Genomic DNA, 19,562 nt, shown 5'->3' with positions numbered 1-19,562 from the left:
AGATTTTTTTTTGGAAATTTGAAGTTTGGAGGATTTATTGGTGATTGTAAAATTCTTCTTTTGCTGAAAATTTGCGCAATGAAAACTAGAAAGTAGCGCCGCAGCGGAGAATTGTGCGCATGCACGGAAATTAATCCTTGAGATTTTTTTTTGAGGAAATTTAATGTTCGAACAAATTATTGTTGATAGTCAATTTTTTTTTTCAGAAAATTTGGAGAATAAAAATATTTTTTCATATTTTTTCAATTAATAAATTTTAAATTTCAATTAATTAAAAATTCTGCGTCATTTGGTACTGAATTTTATTCAATTTTTTTTTGCATTTTTATTGAAATTTCAAGTAAGTCGGGGAATCCTGTCTCCCGACAGCTAAAAAATCGTGATTTCCATCAGTTTTTATAGAAATTTCATGATTTTTCCTCCTTAAATCGAATTCAATGTTCAATTCAATGTTACTCTGCTGAGAATTACTATTCAATAGTTCATAAAATTCCAATTTTCTTCTGCCAATGAAGTGTATTTCTGTCGTGAATTGTTAAACTAGGATAAGCGCATTTTTTTCGAAAACTTTTTTTTAATCACTTCCCAACAATTAGTGAAAACAATTTGGCAAACCAAAATTCCTTCGAAAAAAAAGCACTTATCCTAGTTCACCAATTCACGACAGATTTAGTTGGAAAAAAATTGAAGATAATTTTATTAGAATGACGTAGGGGGTGCAGGTGAAATTGAATTCGTACCTGCAGAATCACATTATTGGTGATGCCCCCCACACTCACAAAAAAGCCTGTCCGATAGGGCGGAGTGATACACAGCTTGCGCCTATGACATCATCAGCCCCGTTTACACGTTTTCTGGACCGGGCACGCCCCATCCTTCATCGCTGTTTGTTATTCGTGAATTTTTATTGGATGATTTCACCCTCGAGATTCAAAAAATTATGACCGGGAAACCTGTCCCCCCTTGAACCATTGAATGGTCCATTCCCATCGCCAGATGCACCAATTAATCCGACGATTCGACGTTAATTGAGATGACAGAGTCCGAGAGGGAGATATTTTTGGACGAAAACTGAAAATAAACCGCGGAAGAATGGATTGAATTTTCGGGGAATTTCGGTACAGAGACCTGGATTTTAAGAGCGAGGTCAGGGTGGCATTTTTCATGGGTTTTTCAATCATTTTTATTCATAAAAATTTGAAAATAATCGACTGATCGAGTGTGTTACATTGCACTTATCAATTTCTTCATTATAAACAAGTGGAAAGTTACTCTTGTATTCCATATAATATAGTTATTTTTGCTAATAAATTAGCAATTGCTTTCGAATGCTTACTTTGCACATCATTTCCTTCCATCAAGCATAATTCATTGTGTATTTAATTTTATTAAATTGAACAAGATTTTTTAAAACTAATTTTGTCAGATTTTCAACTTAGTTGAATGTTACAATCATCGTTATTCTTATTATCCCTTTCTTCTGTACAACCGATTCTTTTTACGGTTCTATCTCTCCCCTCGGCCCTTCGATAAAATGTTAATAGAAAAATTTTATTTACACATACTCGAATGAGTTTGAAACATCACATTTGAAGAAACCGTCAGAAAGCTCACTCTCAGGGAAATTCATGAAAAATTCGAAATTTTCAACAATCATCATAAAAATAAAATCAACCAATATAGCCATCGTAATTATCTTTTAACTTCAACTCAATGGTATTAAAACAAACATTTTAAGCTATGATTGAATTCATTTGAAGCATGATATTTAAAGATATCCCCGGAATTCTGATTTAAAAAAAATACAAATTTTTTGCAAACTTTCAAATGAATCAAAATAACGATTATTGCTATCGCCTGCATCTTCGAACTCGGTCAAAAGGACGTCCAAACAAATTTTTCAAGTCATCATTCAATCATTTCAGAACATTTTTTTAGTTATCGTGGGAAAACAGATTTTCGAAAAAATTTGAAAATTAAAAAAACTAATCGATGAATTAAATTTCAGTTAATGGCGACTGATTAAAAAAACGATTCAATATTATATTATTAGAAATATTGGATTAAAATTTGTTCATAGCACTGATTGTCCTAGAAATGAAACTAGTCCAGCGAGGGGAGACGAATAAAAATAATAACTTAACCCATTGACTGGACATTAATTGAGAGATATTTTGGAATGAAAACTGAAAATAAACGCCGGAAGAATGGATTGACTTTTCGGGGAATTTCTGGATGGCATTTTTCGTGGATTTTTTAATAATTTTTATTCATAAAAATTTGAAAATAATCGACTAGTGGAGTATGTTACATTGCAGTTATAAATGTTTTCGTTATGAAAAACTGATTATTTGGTTTCACTTCACGTTTTTCGCTCTTGACAGGAGTAGTGGACTATCTCGCCGTTGGGATATCTTGCGAATGCACTGAAATATTAAAAGCAGGTTAAAATTTTCTGATAATACCAATTGATTTCAACATAAAATTGTACAACGAATGTGATAAAAATTTCCAAAAAGTGTACCGAAAATTCCAGTAAAAAATTTATAACAGTGTAGTCGAGCTAGCGAAATTCGTAGAAAAAACGAAAAAGTGAAAATAAACTAAATAAGAAGATTATCTCATATTGATTGTCCTGACCTCTGATTGCCAAATCTCTTCTTACAAACAGGACAGATATTAAACTCAGTCATGAGAACACTCTGAGACTCGTAATGCATTCTCTGCTCTTGGACCTGGAGATGCTCAGCATGAAGCAGCCCCTTCAACACCTGGGTCTTCCTCCTCTCATTCAACTGGTTCTGCAGGGACGCTTCCAGGAAGTGCCTGATCCTCCCAATAGGCACTGTATCAGGCAGCACCTCCAGGGCCTTGATTGGCGATATCTTGGGGGCATACTGCTCCAAGAGCTCCAAGGCAGTCTCTAAATCAGGTTGAGCAGTCTTCTGTATCTCTGAGTTTCCTAAAAAACGAGTGGATAATTGCATTTTTTTTAATAAATGAGTACAATTATTGTTGCTAATAAATTAGCAATTTGTTTCCAAATGGATTCTCTTTTTTAAAATTCTTATTTCACATTCTCTCATTCTATTTTTTCACGTCATAGTACCATCATCAATTGAAATGTCATCAAAATTTTTCTGTATCTCTGAGTTTCCTAAAAAACAAGTGGATAATTGCATTTTTTTAAATAAATGAGTACAATTATTGTTGCTAATAAATTAGCAATTTGCTTCCAAATGGATTCTCTTTGTTAAAATTCTTATTTCACATTCTGTCTTTCTATTTTTTCACGTCATAGTACCATCATCAATTGAAATGTCATCAAAATTTTTCTGTATCTCTGAGTTTCCTAAAAAACAAGTGGATAATTGCATTTTTTTAAATAAATGAGTACAATTATTGTTGCTAATAAATTAGCAATTTGCTTCCAAATGGATTCTCTTTGTTAAAATTCTTATTTCACATTCTGTCTTTCTATTTTTTCACGTCATAGTACCATCATCAATTGAAATGTCATCAAAATTTTTCTGTATCTCTGAGTTTCCTAAAAAACGAGTGGATAATTGCATTTTTTAAAATAAATGAGTACAATTATTGTTGCTAATAAATTAGCAATTTGCTTCCAAATGGATTCTCTTTTTTAAAATTCTTATTTCACATTCTGTCTTTCTATTTTTTCACGTCATAGTACTATCATCAATCGAAATGTCATCAAAATTTTGCGTATTATTTCGTTCTGTCAAATAATTCTACATTCAGACCCTCTCAAGACTCGAATTCGTTTTCAGTCCGGGTTTAATCAAGGCTCAATCAAAGTTTAATCAGTGTATAGCCGGGATTTAATCAGGGTTTGTTCAGGATTTAGCCAGAGTTTAACCCAGGTTCTGTCAGAAGTTAGTCGGGACCATGAATCAATATGAATAAGTATTCAACATAATAGACTGGTACCTGAGTTTAATCGAGATAGAGATTTTTATATAAAAAGCTCATGACGGTATTGTGTAACTTGATAAGCAATGATGCTGTTCTCACCATTTTTCAACTTGATTAAGAAGCCATTGAAATATACTTTTCAAGCCCTGATTTAATTGCTATTACTGATGATTCTTTCAGTAATCATGAAAAAACCGATTTTCTCTTTCAAATCGCATAAACAATGTGCTGTAACTCAACAACGAATTGTGCGACCCCCATCATATTCTGATAGAATCAAGAGGGTATTGTTATCAATTCTTTGAGCCATGACTAATTCCATTTTGATGACAATTTTTTGAGTGATCGTTGAAAAATCGATTTTTGGAAAAATATCAATTTTTTCGAATCTGTATGAAAAATTGAATTTTAATTCGTGTCAATGGATAGAGCTTATTAAAGTCTATATTCATGAATAAATTCCTGAAAATCGATTGATTACAAAGCTTTTGTCCATTCGGAAGCAAAAATGAAAACATTCTCTCCTCATCGATCACTAGATTTTGATCCGAATTATTCAATTGAAATATTTAATGAACGACAGACTTATTTGGCATTGAATCTACCATTTTTTGATTCATTTTCTCGTCATAAAAATCAAAACAGGATAATTCTACTATTTCGAACAACTCACCGGCCAAAAAGACAGGTTCTGGCTTGAGCAGCTGTTGAATTAGTGTCACATAGACCTCATCAGCCCCGTCAGTCGACTTTCCTCCATCCCCGTTTCTCTGACCTTTAGGATAACCATCAAAATGTCACCCTCAGAATGTCACTTCTTCCAAACCATCAATATTGTACACATAAAATATAAACAGTACCAACAATATCAATAGAAATATTTCCTGAATTTTTTTCTTCTTTCTATTCTTCCGAATTATGTTTAAACTTGAAGCAAAACATTGCAATTTTTTTTTATAACAAAAAAAATAATAAAGTCGTGGAATTTCTCTCGTAGTGAGTTTCCTGACGACTAAATAATTCATTCGAATAATTTTATCATGAAAACAAAATTACAGAAAATATCTTCTTTATGTAGAACCACCAGGAATCAGCATTAATCGTAACTTTGATAAATGAAAGGTGATTGATAAAAAATTTAAGATTATTGAATGATTTTTCTCTCATTAATTTTCGTAGCGAAGCGACAAAACGGTTTCAATCGATTTTAATCATTGGTTTTTCAATAAATATCTCGGAATCTGCGGTAAACAGCAAAATTTTCGTTATAATCTCTTTTGGAGAGCCAATTAAGAGCTACAAAAAAGGTCATTATGAAAATTCCGCCATTTCCCTTAGATTCGCAGATATTCTTCGAAACCTGCGATAAAATTTATTTTTATTTTTCATTTATTCATTACTGATTTTTATTTATTGATCGAATGTTTTTTTCTCTTATCATTGATTTTTGTAATGCATTCTTGCGTGTGTGAAATACGGGACTTTTTTATTTTCACATTAATTAATGATGAAGTCCGTAAAATATTCAAGATTGAAGAATCTTTCAACAAAAATTCTCCCATAACAAGTCAATCCACCTACCTTCATACCCCGCATAGACATTATGGCAGTACTTAATGGCCCTGGGCACATCATTCAGCAGATTAACATAAATAGAAATCGCCTGCTGATGCCTCCCGAGTCGCCCCAGGATGATCGCCCTCTCCTCGAACAAGCAGTCCGAGGGGAACTGCACGAGAACCGTCTCCGGAGTGTAATGCACGGACTTCTCCAGAAACTGTTGCAGCTTCTGCCTGACATGTTCGGCATTCTGTCTCTCGGCCGGTGTCGCCGAGGGACTCATGCCCGCCAGGCATTTCTCCTTGTACTGGTGCACCAGGATATTGTGGAAGAGTGAGTTCTCGTCCTCCCAGACTCTCACCACGTACTCCAAGTACGTGATGACGAGCCCTTTGTGCTGCCTCAAGAGGTAATCAAGGACCTTCGGCCTTGGCAGCTGCTCGACCTCCTGCACGTGGAAATGTCAAGGTACTGTCGTTCTTTAGTATGTGGAAAAAGTGAAAACTGGAAAAGTTCTTTTTCAGATTTTCAAAGCGTCAGATTTTCCGTTTTTCCAGGTGGAAAATCGACTTTCGCCAAAATTGAATTTTTTAGCCGGGTGAACGTTGATTCCAACTATTTGAGCGACAGGCTATTCAGAACTCCCAAAACTATGTGGAAAAAGTGAAAACTGAAAAAGTTTTTTTTTTCAGATTTTCAAAGGGTCAGATTTTCCGTTTTTCCAGGTGGAAAGTCGACTTTCGCCAAAATCGAATTTTTTAGCCGGGTGAACGTTGATTCCACCTATTTAAGCGACGGGCTATTCAGAAATCTCAAAAGTATGTGGAAAAAGTGAAAATAGAAAAAAAACAATTTTTACCGGGGGCCAAAGTGTCAAATCTTGGATTTTTCCCGGGGCTCAAGATCGAATTTTCTAGCCGGGTGAAGGTTGATTCCAACTATTTGAGCGACGGGCTATTCAGAACTCCCAAAACTATGTGGAAAAAGTGAAAACTGAAAAAGTTTTTTTTTTCAGATTTTCAAAGGGTCAGATTTTCCGTTTTTCCAGGTGGAAAGTCGACTTTCGCCAAAATCGAATTTTTTAGCCGGGTGAACGTTGATTCCACCTATTTAAGCGACGGGCTATTCAGAAATCTCAAAAGTATGTGGAAAAAGTGAAAATAGAAAAAAAACAATTTTTACCGGGGGCCAGTGTCAAAAATCTTGGATTTTTCCAGGGCCTCAAGATCGAATTTTCTAGCCGGGTGAAGGTTGATTCCAACTATTTGAGCGACGGGCTTTTCAGAACTCTCAAAAAATGGGAGAATTCTGGTTGAGTTTTATTCTATTCTTCTTTTCTTTTCGTCACGAAACCAAATAAACTTAAACAAATAAACTTAAAAAATTTATGTCGAGGAAATTCTAAAGAAAATATCTCAATAGAATAATTCGTATAGAAAAATCGAATTCTATTCTTTTTTTCCACAGACTATTTCCCATTGAACATTTCCCTAGAAATCCAATACTATTCTCTAGCCAATTCGCCAGACAACGGGTGCGTTTCGGAATCAACCACCGTAGCTGCAGTAAAGCAAAATTAGATAGGGTTGCAGTACTGCTACTGCTACTACGTCGATTGCGAAACGCGCCCAATAGCAATTTTCTTCTAAGAAATTTTTCCACGCGTGATGCCTAAATTCCCCATAATATAACGATAAATACCCCACTCACTCGATTCCCCTGCATCCCGATATCACCGAAATAGACACAATTTCAGACCTCCTTAAATTAAACAAGAAAATGAGGGAGAACAATATATAAATAATTAACATAATATAAAATAAAATAAAAGTCCTTTGACACTATCCCTAGTCAAAATATGTCAAATGAAATAAACACACGATACCCTGTTATGATTATAAATATCATCAAACAGTAACTGATAATTACTCTTTTATCCTCATCAATCCGCAAATAAGGGGGTGCCCTTTTTTTAACAATAAAGCAACCACATCTAAAAAAATTTTTTTTGGGGACGAAAAATAAAAACAAAATTCCATACCGTTCGTATCTGGCGATACGACCAATTCAACAACATTAATAAATATGGACTGATAACATAAAATTTACAGAATTAACTATAACGATCTGGTTTAAACTCGAGAGCCACTAATTGGCCATTAGGTTACACACAAAATGCATTATTTTATACCAAAATTTTTTTAGACTACTTTTCATAAATGTAAAAATGTAAATATTTCTGTTGACTGAACAAAAACATCGTTAATAAAAAAAAAAAAATTCCCCTGCATCCCTACCTGCACGTCCTCCATGAATATCCTGAGTCCCTGCTCAGGGTCCTGCTCCAGCACCCACCCCGAGAACTTGAGAATGAGCTCCACATGCTCCTTCCCCAGATGCTGAAGATACTGAATAGTCCTCTCAGTCCCCCTCAAGCTGGAGTCACTCTGCTTGCTCTGTTTCTCCAACAACTCAAGAGCCTTCTTGTGCTGTCCCTTCGTCTGATAAAGAATAATCAGCTCCGGGTACTTCTGGTGCTGCAGCAGAGTCTTCTCCGCCTCCGCCAAATGGCAGTGATTCAACCGCAGCAGTGGCGCCACCAGCGCGTCGTTCGTCTGAAGATAGCACTTGAGCAGCGTCGTGTCAATGATCTTGAGCAGCTGCTCGGTGGCCGCTGCAGTCATGCTCTTCCTCTCCCTCTCCTTCCCCTCTTTGCCATCGGTCCCCCCCATGAGATTGTGCCTGACTTCCGTCAGAAAACCGATCAGAGCTAGCAATCCATTCTCGAGATCGCGATCCTGAAGTTTCGGCAGACCCGTCACTGGCTCGACCTCGTTGCCCCCCGAGTCCGAGACAAGATGAGGAAACAGACGAATCACCTCGTAGGGGTCTGTCCCCAGCTCGTGGAACTGCTTCATCGCCTCTTGGAATTTTTTGCTGCAGAACAAGTGGTGGGCGTACAGCGTCTGAATCTTGTACGTTCGCTTGAGTTTCTCGTCCTCCGTAGTTTCCGACAGATTCGTCAGCTTCAACGCCAGTTGGAACTGGTTCTGCTCCAGGAGCTTTCTGATCTGGAGCTCAACGTCGACAGAACTCACACACCAGACCTGGCTGATTGAGGCCACGTAGACCCTGCCCTGCTTGCATCTGCAGAGGAGTCGTGACTTGTTGAGGTCCTGGAGCGTCTGGATGTGCAGCGAGCCCTCCAGGGTGTAGACCTCCAGGGTGTCGTGGACTATCCCCAGAAGATAGGGGTCGTCCCAGGCTGTAACACTCGGTGAGTCCGTCCACTTGACTGGATTGTGCTGGATCAACTCCCCAGAGGTGTTCATTATGATCGATTGGGAGTCCTTGCCCAGCGCGAAGGACGAGTCCGAGAGCTTCGTGATGCTGGGCTTTGGGGGCTTGCCGGTGGGGAAGAGCTCCTTCGTCTTGCCGTCCAGGTAGATCAGGGTGTAGGAGATGCCGTGGAAACCGACGATCAGGGTCTCGCCGCACCAGGCAAGCTCCCTCGGGACGTCCGGGAGGGAGAGCTCGTTTCGAGACTCCACTCCCAGGTCCTTGAACTGATTCTCACGACCCTTCCAGTAGTAGAGCTGGAGCTTGCGCTTCACTGCGACACACAGACGAACTACCGTGTTCTTCTCGCCGGTTAGACTCTTCGCTTCTTGGATGTCCAGGGCGAAGAGCGTTGCTCCTTTGGTCTTTGGGAGCTGGCTTATTTGCTGGATGTTTATGGAGTTCAGGTCGTGCACGCAGATTATGTCGTCTAAGGGAGGGTTTAATAGCTATTTTTTATTTTCTTTTAAGGGTGCCAAGTGAATTTGAAAAAAGATTCAAAAAATTTTTTTTCTTTCCCTCCATCATTGGAGAAATATGTATTCTTCCATCCGACGAAATTTCAAACCTGCAACCGGAACTAGACATCGAGAAAATAAATGCGGAAAATCCTCTATTTCGCGTGACGAACATCGAGAAAGCATGGGATCAAATGGGTACGGCGGGTTGAAATATCTCTCTTATTCACCCCGGTACCCCATTGTTTTTTGTCGCCATCACATTGAACACATCATTCCCCATGTCTTCGAATTTTTTCAAATTTTTCTTGAGTTCCGAGGGGGTTGAAACGGTCAATTTAGTCAAAACTCCATAAGGGGCCGTGTATAAGACTGATTTTGTTTATTTAATTTCTCGATATCCATAAGTTCTAAAATTTTAAAATTGTTACCGATGTTCACCATCTGTCTAATACTATTAAATAAAAAAATTATAACTTTGTTGGTGAATGTCAATTTTCAAGGTCATCGCCAAATTCAATTGGCACCCTTAAGGCCCGGGGGTACTATCTTTCGAATGTTATCTGGATTTTTTTTATCTTTCGTAATCCAAAATTGTCAACTGAGTGGTAAGGGAGGTTGGGGTAAAACGGACACTTTTGACTTTTTTTTAAATTTTAATGAGGGGTTGAAATGTTGATAAAATTTAATAATTTTTTTTTTCAATACAAAGAACAATTCTTTCCCTTTGTGACGAGACTAAACTGAGCTTAATTGATCAATTTGGTAATGTGTTATGAATAATTTTAAAAAAGTCTAAAGTGTCCGTTTTACCCCACCCTCACCTATATCATGTAAAAATTCCCGAAAATTATGATAGAGTGATTAAAAAAAATAGAAAAAATCCTGAACTTTTTCAAAGAGCGTTTTTAATTGAGATTCAGAATGAGTTGAAAAAAGTGGAAATTACAAATATCTGATTCGCTGTGGCAAATTATGGGAGGTTGGGGTAAAACGGACACTTTTGACTTTTTTAAAAATTTTAATGAGGGGTTGAAATGTTGATAAAATTTAGTAATTTTTTTTTTCAATACAAAGAACAATTCTTTCCCTTTGTGAGGAGACTAAACTGAGCTCAATTGATCAATTTGGTAATGAGTTATGAATAATTTTAAAAAAGTCTAAAGTGTCCGTTTTACCCCACCCGCCCCTATCTATTAGCTGTTATTTTTCATGGTGGATAACAAAACAGTAACTCCTCGTGGGAAGTGACAGCGAGGTATGTCAATTTTCAAAACAGTGGTATGTAGCCATCTGCCATTTTTATGTTATAAAAGTGTGATTAAAAAATTCTCCAAAATATTACATCTATTGAATGGTTCAATCAAATCGATCAAAAACTAATAGGAAGTTTAAAAGAAATCTGATAGAATCCTTTTTACCGAATTCGCTAGATTTTTTTATTAAATCTTTTCAAGCATGTGATGATGTGGGGGATATGAGCATTGTATGGATTTAAGTATTTATTCAATAAATAAATGAATAAACATTCCTTTGATGTTCCCACCTGTCAATAAGATGAGTAAATTAAATTCAGGTACGACATCCACCTGCACGATCCTCTTTTTACTAAAATTCTTGCTGTACCGCAGCAACTCCAACTTTCCATACTCGTTGGATTTAGGTGGGACATTGTAGATCAACAAATGACCCTCTCTCGTTCCAATCAATAAATTGTCGTCTGCAGCAAAAAAAACAAAACGACAATTGAATAGACGTACGAGAAAATTCAATAGAAAAACTTGGCGCTTCGTGTATTAAATTCTGCCCAATTTCCATTAGAATTCTATTGATAATTCCATTTTATCTTCAATAATTCTATATGATCTTTTACGACAATTTTATTAAAAATTTTATATCTTCTACCTGCGTTTTTAAATGGATATTTGTTTACAGAAAAAACTTGCAGGTGTAAATTTTTCTATGTAATTGTATGTTATTTTGTTGGAATTTTTTCTATCAAAAATCTTGGGCATGAATTTTCTATTTCTTTCCCTGGAGTTTATTACGAGAAATGAATAAAAATACAGGAGAAAGAAATTTTCCACTCAAGAAGTCCAATATAAAAATTAAAATCTGATAACTGTTTTCTATTAAATATCCCTTAACAAAATAAGGTAAAGTTGCATAATCTTCTACAAAATCAACACAAAAAACAAACAGAATTTCCTAACAGAACCCCACGAGAATTCTCCCAGAATTCCCATGGAAATTCAGGACAATTTCTCAGAGAAAGCTTTTGCACTTCCACAAAGCTTTGGGCTTTTATTAAACTTCAAATAAAATTTTTTATTAAATTTTTTCATGCGTGTAGAGTTGCCGGAGGTTATGAAGGCTGTACCATAGGCTGCCATAGACTCTATTTGCACTGTCAGCTTCAGAATGGGCGTTGCTTCGTATGCGTCGTGCATCTTGACGTCTTCCTTCACCAATATTCTGGACACAATTAAAACCACATCACTAAATTCAGATTTCACTGCTCTCCTTCGTCAGTTTGACAGGAGCGGTGACAGATTCCTGTCCTCTCTTGCATTTCGCTCGCCATTTTGCATTGTTGAAACAATACCAGCAGAAAGTAAAACAGAAAATGCCCGCAGTATCCAGCACTCGATCAAGAAAATCCGGGGAAATGTGTTTGTGTTCCGTCAGACGCATCTGCGAATATCAACAATAATTGTTAGCACTCGCCTTCTCCGGTGTAAATCGAATATTTTTTAGTGAAAAGGGCCTTCGGGGGTGGAGATCGACTGGAGAATGCATCCGGTACGATTCTCAAACCAGAGTAGACGAAATTAAAGAGAATAACACTAGGCAAAGTGCACTGCAAACGTCTTTCGAAGTGCAGTTTTTATTGATTCGTGAATTAATTTTCTTGATGAATTCTTCTGTAGGGAACCAAAGTCGATACGATGGATGCAGCCAGTGAAACGATGGAGGAGGAACAGGAGAAACCTCAGGTCAATCCGTCAATCGTAGTGAGAGTACCAGTGAAACACACAAATCTGGGGATCAGAAGTCCTGCCATGTAAGCACTTTCAATAATTTCAGTGGTCCATGCTCAATATCTGACGAACGAATGACGCGATTTAGATGAGTCTAGTCTCATTTGAAGGCTGAGAAAAGTACCTTGAAAATGGAAAAAAAGTAATGAAATTTCACTCAGCCGATCTCGAGATATTCAGCATTGAAGATCGTTGATTTTTCTCTGGTTTCCTCCTACTCAATTTAATTTCTAATTTGGTTTTTTGGAAATATCTCGAGAAGTAAGGGAGATAGCGACATTGTTCATAAGACCTTTTTTATAGCTCTTAAAATTCTCTATAAAAAAGTTCCTAACATAAATCCTGCTAGCTCCATTATTTCCGAAGATATTTACAAAAAACTCATGAAGAAATTTGCTGAGTCTAAGTTTCACCTTTTTATTTGATAATCTTTTCCTTTTTGAATTGATAATTGAATTCGAAATGAATAAAAATGACTTGTGACCCCAGGGACATGAGCACAATGGTCGAGCTGACGTCCTTCAGCACCCTCGGCAAGATCCAGCCTTTCCTGGTGACAATATCAACGACAGCAGCTCTGATTGTTGATCTCCACTGCCACCTCACAGACAAGGAGGTGTGCGGGTACTTGGGTGGGCACTGGGACATAAACTCCCACAATCTATCCATAACAAATGCCTTTCCCTGTCGATACGCCGGTAAGGATAAGACTGCTGCCAGCATGGTAGAGGCGGAGATTGCGAAAGCCATGGAGTGGCACAGAGTCACTCTGGTTGGATGGTATCACTCTCATCCAAGGTCTCATGCAGCTCCGTCTCTGAGGGACGTCGATTACCAGCTTGATTATCAGATCAAGATGAAGGGACCCAGTGACAATGGCTACACACCCTGTGTTGGGCTAATTTGCTGTGAGTTTCATCAATTTTTTTCGTTTTTACTTCCTCAACTCGCGAGAATTTTCAAATTAGCTTGGGAGTCAACGATATTGGAGGGGTTTTGATAGAGTTGTTGAAGATTTGGGAGGCGAATTAACTAATTTTTTCAATTTTTCAAGTTGTCTTATGATTTATTAACTCTCTAGATAATTTTTTAATTCAGACCATCAAGATATTTTTCGTTTTGAAAGATAGAATATGAAAAAAGTTCAGCTACACACAATGATAGAATTTTTCAGGAATTGTTGGGAGTTGTTTGAGTTTTCAGAAGACTGGAGAACGTTAAGAGGAACTGTTCTCTTTTTCTTTTTTGAGGCGCTCGTTTCACGTATCAGCGGCCTATTTTTGTAATGCTATTCCCTCAGAGACACGTGAGCTTCCTTCCTTGCAGTCTTTCAAGGTCTCATTACGAGAACTCTTGCAAATGAAGGCTTTACCCTTACGTCCTCGACTGCACTAGGGCATTTTACGCACACATCATCACTCATCTACCTGTCTACACATCTTCACATATATATTCATTCTGCAATGATCTAGAGAGCTATTAATCAAAGTACGCAGCAGCAAGTTATTGCAATATTGCGCTTCTTCTCATGATGGGCCTTTGATTGTAATACCTTGACATTATTTTATAGTGTCTGCTGAGAGTGCCCTTTACGGCGTTTCTAAACCTTGTCAGAATGTAAATGTAGCTGGGCCGTTAAGGGTGCCAAGTGAATTTGAAAAAAGATTCAAAAAAAAATTTTTCTTTCCCTCCATCATTGGAGAAATATGTATTCATCCATCCGACGAAATTTCAAACCCGCAACCGAAACTAGACATCGAGAAAATAAATGCGGAAAATCCTCTATTTCACGTGACGAACCTCGAGAAAGCATGGGATCAAATGGGTACGGCGGATTGAAATATCTCTCTTATTAACCCCGGTACCCCATTGTTTTTTGTCGCCATCACATCGAATACATCATTCCCCATATCTTCAAATTTTTTTTAATTTTTCTTGAGTTCCTAGGGGGTTGAAACGTTCAATTTAATCAAAACTCCATAAGAGGCCGTGTATAAGATTGATTTTGTTTATTTAATTTCTCGATATCCATAAGTTCTAAAATTTTAAAATTCTCACCGATGTTCACCATCTGTCTAATACTATTAATTAAAAAAATTATAACTTTGTTGGTGAATGTAAATTTTCAAGGCATCGCCAAATTCACTTGGCACGCTTAATTGTAATACCTTGACATTATTTTATAGTGTCTGCTGAGAGTGCCCTTTAGGGTGTTTTCTAACCCTTGTCAGAATGTAAATGCCACTGGGCCGTTAATGGCCGTCAGCATCTTTGTACAACATAATCTACATTTAATAAATCTTTCAATACCCATACCAATACCTCCATAATCACTCCAAATCGTTCTCTTCCAGCGCCCTACAACGCGGACGGCAACTGCTACGAGTCCAACTTCAACGTGTTCTGGTCGATGCCCCCCCCGGAGAACCGCCCCCACGAGTACCCCCGCCCAATGCTCCTCTCCTACACAATAACCCAAGAGCCCTTCCTCCCGCAGGACGCCCTCGACGAGATAAAGAAGTGCATCGAGTACTACAAGTCCGAGGGTGGCATAGACTTCAAATTAAAATTCACCGCCTCGACGACGTACCTCGACCGCCTGCGTACGTCCCTCGCCTCGAAGCTGCCAGGTCGTAACCGAGGTACCGGCAGTGGCTACTGGGAGGTCATCAAAGAGATGATCTCCCCAGGCTCGAAGGACGACTCCCCCGAGGCCTTCGTCTCAGTCCCCTACCCCCCTCTCCCCCTGTCCGAGCCCCTCGCCCAGACCCCGGGCACCCTGGCCTCCACCAACGTATTCCTAGCCCCCGTGAACTTCAAGCCCGACACCACAATCACGAGTTCTGTCACCAAACAATTTGCCCTCCACCCACCGACCTCCAGTCGCGAGAAGGAGAAAGACGACCTGAAGGAGAGATCCTTCAAGCCAGACAGGGACATTCACCCCACCTTCAGATCCGGCGAGCTCACAGTGTCCGTGAAAAATTCAAAGATTGATTTTGACCCACCACCTGTTGATTTCACTAAACTGGCGCCCCTGTCACTGGAGACCCTCAACAAAATACGAGGCAATCTCCCACCGGACTTTCCCATTCCTGACATCTCCCAGCAGATTATCCCGGATCTGAGTAAACTGGCGAGTTTCACACCAGCTGACCTCGCCAAATTATCTGGATTCTCATTGAGCGAGTTGACAAAGAGCCCGGCATCATCGGTGTACGCGAGGAATATAGCAAACCTGTTTGGACCGCTTGCCAAGGGTGTGCCTCTGACACCTAGCCAGCTCAAGGATCTCGCTGGCGAGAGGAAGGGGGAGTTTGGGGGGGAGGGACTGATGGGGGGGTATGGGGAGGAATTGATGGGCGATAGGAAGAAGGGGGTGGAGGAGGTGGGCAAGGGGAGGCCCACGGATTTCACCACTGCTGAGGAACTATCGATATCCAGTGTGAGGCCCGATTTTGGGGCCATGCTGGACATGGGGGTGCTCGGGAAGAAGGAGCCTGGGGAGTCTCTCAATCTGTCGATGGATCGACAGTGATGGGGCGGTCGGGGGCTGTGGGAGGACAGGGGTTCGGTATAATAAAGATCTTTCTCGAAGTTTTTCTGTTCACTTCAATGTAAATTGAAATCACGGTTCAGGGGATACACGCACGAAAAAGTTTAATAGGAAGTTAGAAAACCTTAGTCCTATCGAAACCCATCGAAACCTATCGAATTCGTTAGAAAATTCTGTTGAATTTCTATTAAACTTTTTATGAGTTTTTGGCTGATTCTGTTGACATGTTCAGTAGAAAGAATTCAATACGAAAAGTTAACAGAATTCGATTTTTCTATATAACTCATTCTTTTCATATATTTTCTATGGAATTTGCTCGACTCAGATTTATCAATAAAGGGAATCGAAGCAAACCTTCCGCACCGAAACCTTCCTCGAAGATCTCGGAAGATGTGAAGGGATTGTTCAAGGTCCCACCGCCTCCCAGATTTCCCGCCATCCGAGGAATTTCTTCTCCCGCCATATTTGGCGATAATGCTCAATATGTTAATCACTGACAACGCAAAACAGAAGTCTGTAATTAGAAACCCAACGGAAAGTCCTTGAGTCTCTCGAAGGATCGAGCAGGCGAACTCCCCCTCACCCTTGAACATAAACAAAGATTTTCGAGCTCTGGGGCATCAAAGATCGATAAAAGTCAGGATCTCTCGGGAGATCGGTCATAAATGTCACTCTATCCTTTCCCTCGGCGAAGAAGAATATTAATAAAGGAACTGCGGGTCATGTGTCCTTTCTCCGGAATATTGAAGGACTTTGGGCACTCGACGCAAGCCGAAAAGCATTTTTTGCTGCTGCGGGGAATGGAGAATGGGAAGTCCATTGGAAATTTATTGAAAACATCGGTTGAAATCAAGTTATTTCGTAAGAAGGCCGATATTAAGATGTCAATGTCGCATCAACACTACGAAAAAATAAATTCTTATGTCGAATCAAATGGTTTTTTTTGTGAACTTGAATGATTACGATTTTTGTTTCGAGCGCTCATTTGATACGCGGACTTCAATCCTACCAGAAATAGTTTGTCACGCTTCAAGCACGTGAAGATCCCTTCGGAATGTTCATTTCAGATTAAAAACTTCTCAAGTTACATGACTTCACATCAAGTTATTCCCCGAAAACCACAGAATTATTTGAATATCGTAATGAAATTACGAAAAAATGTAAGTCTGTGGAATTCAAATGAGAACATTTTCAAATGAATTGAAATAATTTCAATTTTTGTTTCAATCGATCCCTCGGCAGACGGATCCAAATCCCATTATAGATCCTTACGCATCGAACATGCGAAAATCCTTCCAAAATCTGACCATCCGGCCGTGGAAATTCCTCAAGGATTCCCGAGAATTTTTTTTCATCGTGAAGAATGCAGAAATTACAAAAAAAAATATAACAATTTTTTGTTCCGGGTAGAAAAATTTCTGTCTGAGGAAATTTCTGAGGAAATCTTCAAAAGATTATCTTGTAGATCTTTCTGGCGATCCCGGAAGATTCTTAAGAAAAGAGAATCTTCTAGAGATAATGCTGAGAGATCTTCGGGAGATGACTTTTTTCTAGAAAATCTACCGTGAAGAATGTAGAATGAAAAATCTTGCTCATTGGAAATTTATTGAAAACATGATTTCAAATCAAGTTATCACGGATGAAAAAATTTAATAGAAAACCTTAGCGAATTCGCCAGAAAATTCTATTGGAGTCCTCTAGAAATTATATGGAGAATCTGTTACAATTCTAGGAAATTCTCATTAAAAAATTCTATTAATTTTTTGCGCCGATTCTGTTAGATATTTGATAGGAAAAAATCAATGGATTTCGATTTTTCTATTCGAAATTCTCTCTTGAGATTTTTCTATTAAAATTATTGGGCAAAGATTTTCTACGTTTTTTCGCTATAGTTTGTTTTGTTTCGCGTTAAAGGATCCGAGTGAAAAAAAAATTGAAAATTGATGCCCAAGTATTCTTATAGAAAAATCGAAATTCATTGACTTTTTCCTATCAAATATCTCATAGAATGAGCGCAAAAAAGCAAATAGAATTTTAAACAAGATTTCACGCAGAGAAATTTTTTCGAAAAATTCTAGCGCTAGCACAGAAAAAGAGGCGCGAAGTGACGGCCTCGCGCCTAAAATTTCACAAAAATCCCCAGAAATTTTACCTTAACAGCACTAGAATTTTTCACAGCCGGTGGAGTGTAATTTTTTCTAGTACTCGTCCTAGAATTTTTCTAGAAAATTTCTCTCCGTATTCCCTAGAATTTTAATAGAATTCCAATACAATTTTCTTGCGAATTCGCCAAGTTTTTCTATTGAATGTTTCCATACGTGATTCCCCGAAAGCTGCAATATCACCTCAATATCACTGTTAAAAAATTTTCACTGAAGTTTCCAGTCTTGAAATATGGAACAAGTGACGGTTTCATTTCATTTCAGGGGATTTTACCATTGAAAATTCGTGGTTTTCGTGGAAAATTCATGGAAATTTTAAATTTCAGTTAAATTATTCCATGAAAATTAACGGAAATTAGGAAAATTGAATAAAAAATGTCCTTGAATTTTCAATTTTTTGAAATTTCAGAGCAATTTCTTATTGAATTATCATGTTTACATTGAAAACTCATGGAAATTTCGGAATCTTCATGGTTCTTCCACTGAAAAATCAGGGATTTCCTTGAATTTTCAGAGAAACTTGAAGTCTCATAGACTTTTTTCCGTTAAATTGACTTCAGTGTCATTTTCTGGAAAATTTAGTTAAATTTTTTTAACAGTGATCGTATTGAAATTTCTGAAAAATATTCCAATTGGCGGAATTCAAACGAGCGAAACTTTTCAAATGAATGAAAATAATTTTCCTCTTTCTTTCAATCAATCCCTCGACACTCCACGTATGAAAAAATCGTATAGAAATTTTCTATACGGATTGCGTACCGAATTTCTATAGGATTTTCGTATATGGTATTCGGATATTTCTATACGGATATTTTTTATACAAATTATTTCTATACGATTTCTATAGGTTGGATCCTATACGACCCACTGCCACATGTATAGAAACATTTCGTATGGAGTTGCGACATTTCTCTACGTTTTTCTCTGGAGCGTTTAGACCTTTCGTATGAAAACAAAAATTTATGTATAGAAATAATTCGTATAGAAATATGCGAATATCATATACGGAAAATCAATAGAATTTTTATACGCAATCCGTATAGAAAATTTCTATACGATTTTTTCATAGGTGTCGGGTCCGAATCCCACCAAAAACCGATCCTCCCGTCAACCTCCCGGACACCTCAAGCCCAGCAATCCCCGCAGCCAAGTGTCACCGGATCCCTCTCCCCCCGAAAACTCCCTGAAATCCCGCGAATCCTCACCTAAGGATCCCCAAGGACCTTGAGGTAACTGGGATCGTCGACCCTCGAGGATATTCTCGCGATTGGAACGCGAAAGACCTCCCTCTTCTATTTCGTTAAACCCCACCCACGTCATGATATACCTGGATGTTTTTCCAATCTGACGTCATGACCAGTCTCTTCGCAATAATTCAGTCCTGATGTTGTCCCCCCTCGGTTCCCCCTCGTTCATGTGAAAATTCAACGGCTCCACGAGTGAGAAGTTTTGTGAAAGTAACCCGTAGTTATAAACCCGATGGTGTAGCATATCGGTGGGGAAGAGAGGA

At 38.3% G+C, this 19,562-nt stretch overlaps 2 protein-coding genes across 2 annotated transcripts; one reads left to right on the top strand and one right to left on the bottom strand.

Annotated features, from left to right (window-relative positions):
• Positions 1–2,250: 2,250 nt before the first annotated feature.
• LOC107036206 (vam6/Vps39-like protein) lies at positions 2,251–11,864 on the bottom strand. The gene is made up of 7 exons (XM_015253988.1): positions 11,674–11,864; positions 10,840–11,013; positions 7,794–9,265; positions 5,518–5,944; positions 4,610–4,711; positions 2,641–2,962; positions 2,251–2,426 (listed from the first exon to the last, which is right to left on the bottom strand). Exons 1-7 carry the CDS (start codon positions 11,741–11,743, stop codon positions 2,363–2,365), a joined length of 2,631 nt encoding a protein of 876 aa, XP_015109474.1. The 5' UTR covers positions 11,744–11,864; the 3' UTR covers positions 2,251–2,362.
• A 98-nt stretch (positions 11,865–11,962) lies between these two features.
• Positions 11,963–16,102, top strand: LOC107036205. The gene is made up of 4 exons (XM_015253987.1): positions 11,963–12,095; positions 12,224–12,357; positions 12,824–13,242; positions 14,689–16,102. The coding sequence occupies exons 1-4, from the start codon at positions 12,087–12,089 to the stop codon at positions 15,870–15,872; spliced, it is 1,746 nt and encodes a 581-aa protein (XP_015109473.1). The 5' UTR covers positions 11,963–12,086; the 3' UTR covers positions 15,873–16,102.
• Positions 16,103–19,562: the final 3,460 nt, after the last annotated feature.

Source organism: Diachasma alloeum, unplaced genomic scaffold, assembly GCF_001412515.2.
Source record: "Diachasma alloeum isolate Michigan unplaced genomic scaffold, Dall2.0 Dall_scaffold_00206, whole genome shotgun sequence".
Lineage (NCBI taxonomy): Eukaryota > Metazoa > Arthropoda > Insecta > Hymenoptera > Braconidae > Diachasma > Diachasma alloeum.
Note: the sequence above shows the minus strand (reverse complement) of the source record. Positions and strands in the feature narration are given on the sequence as shown.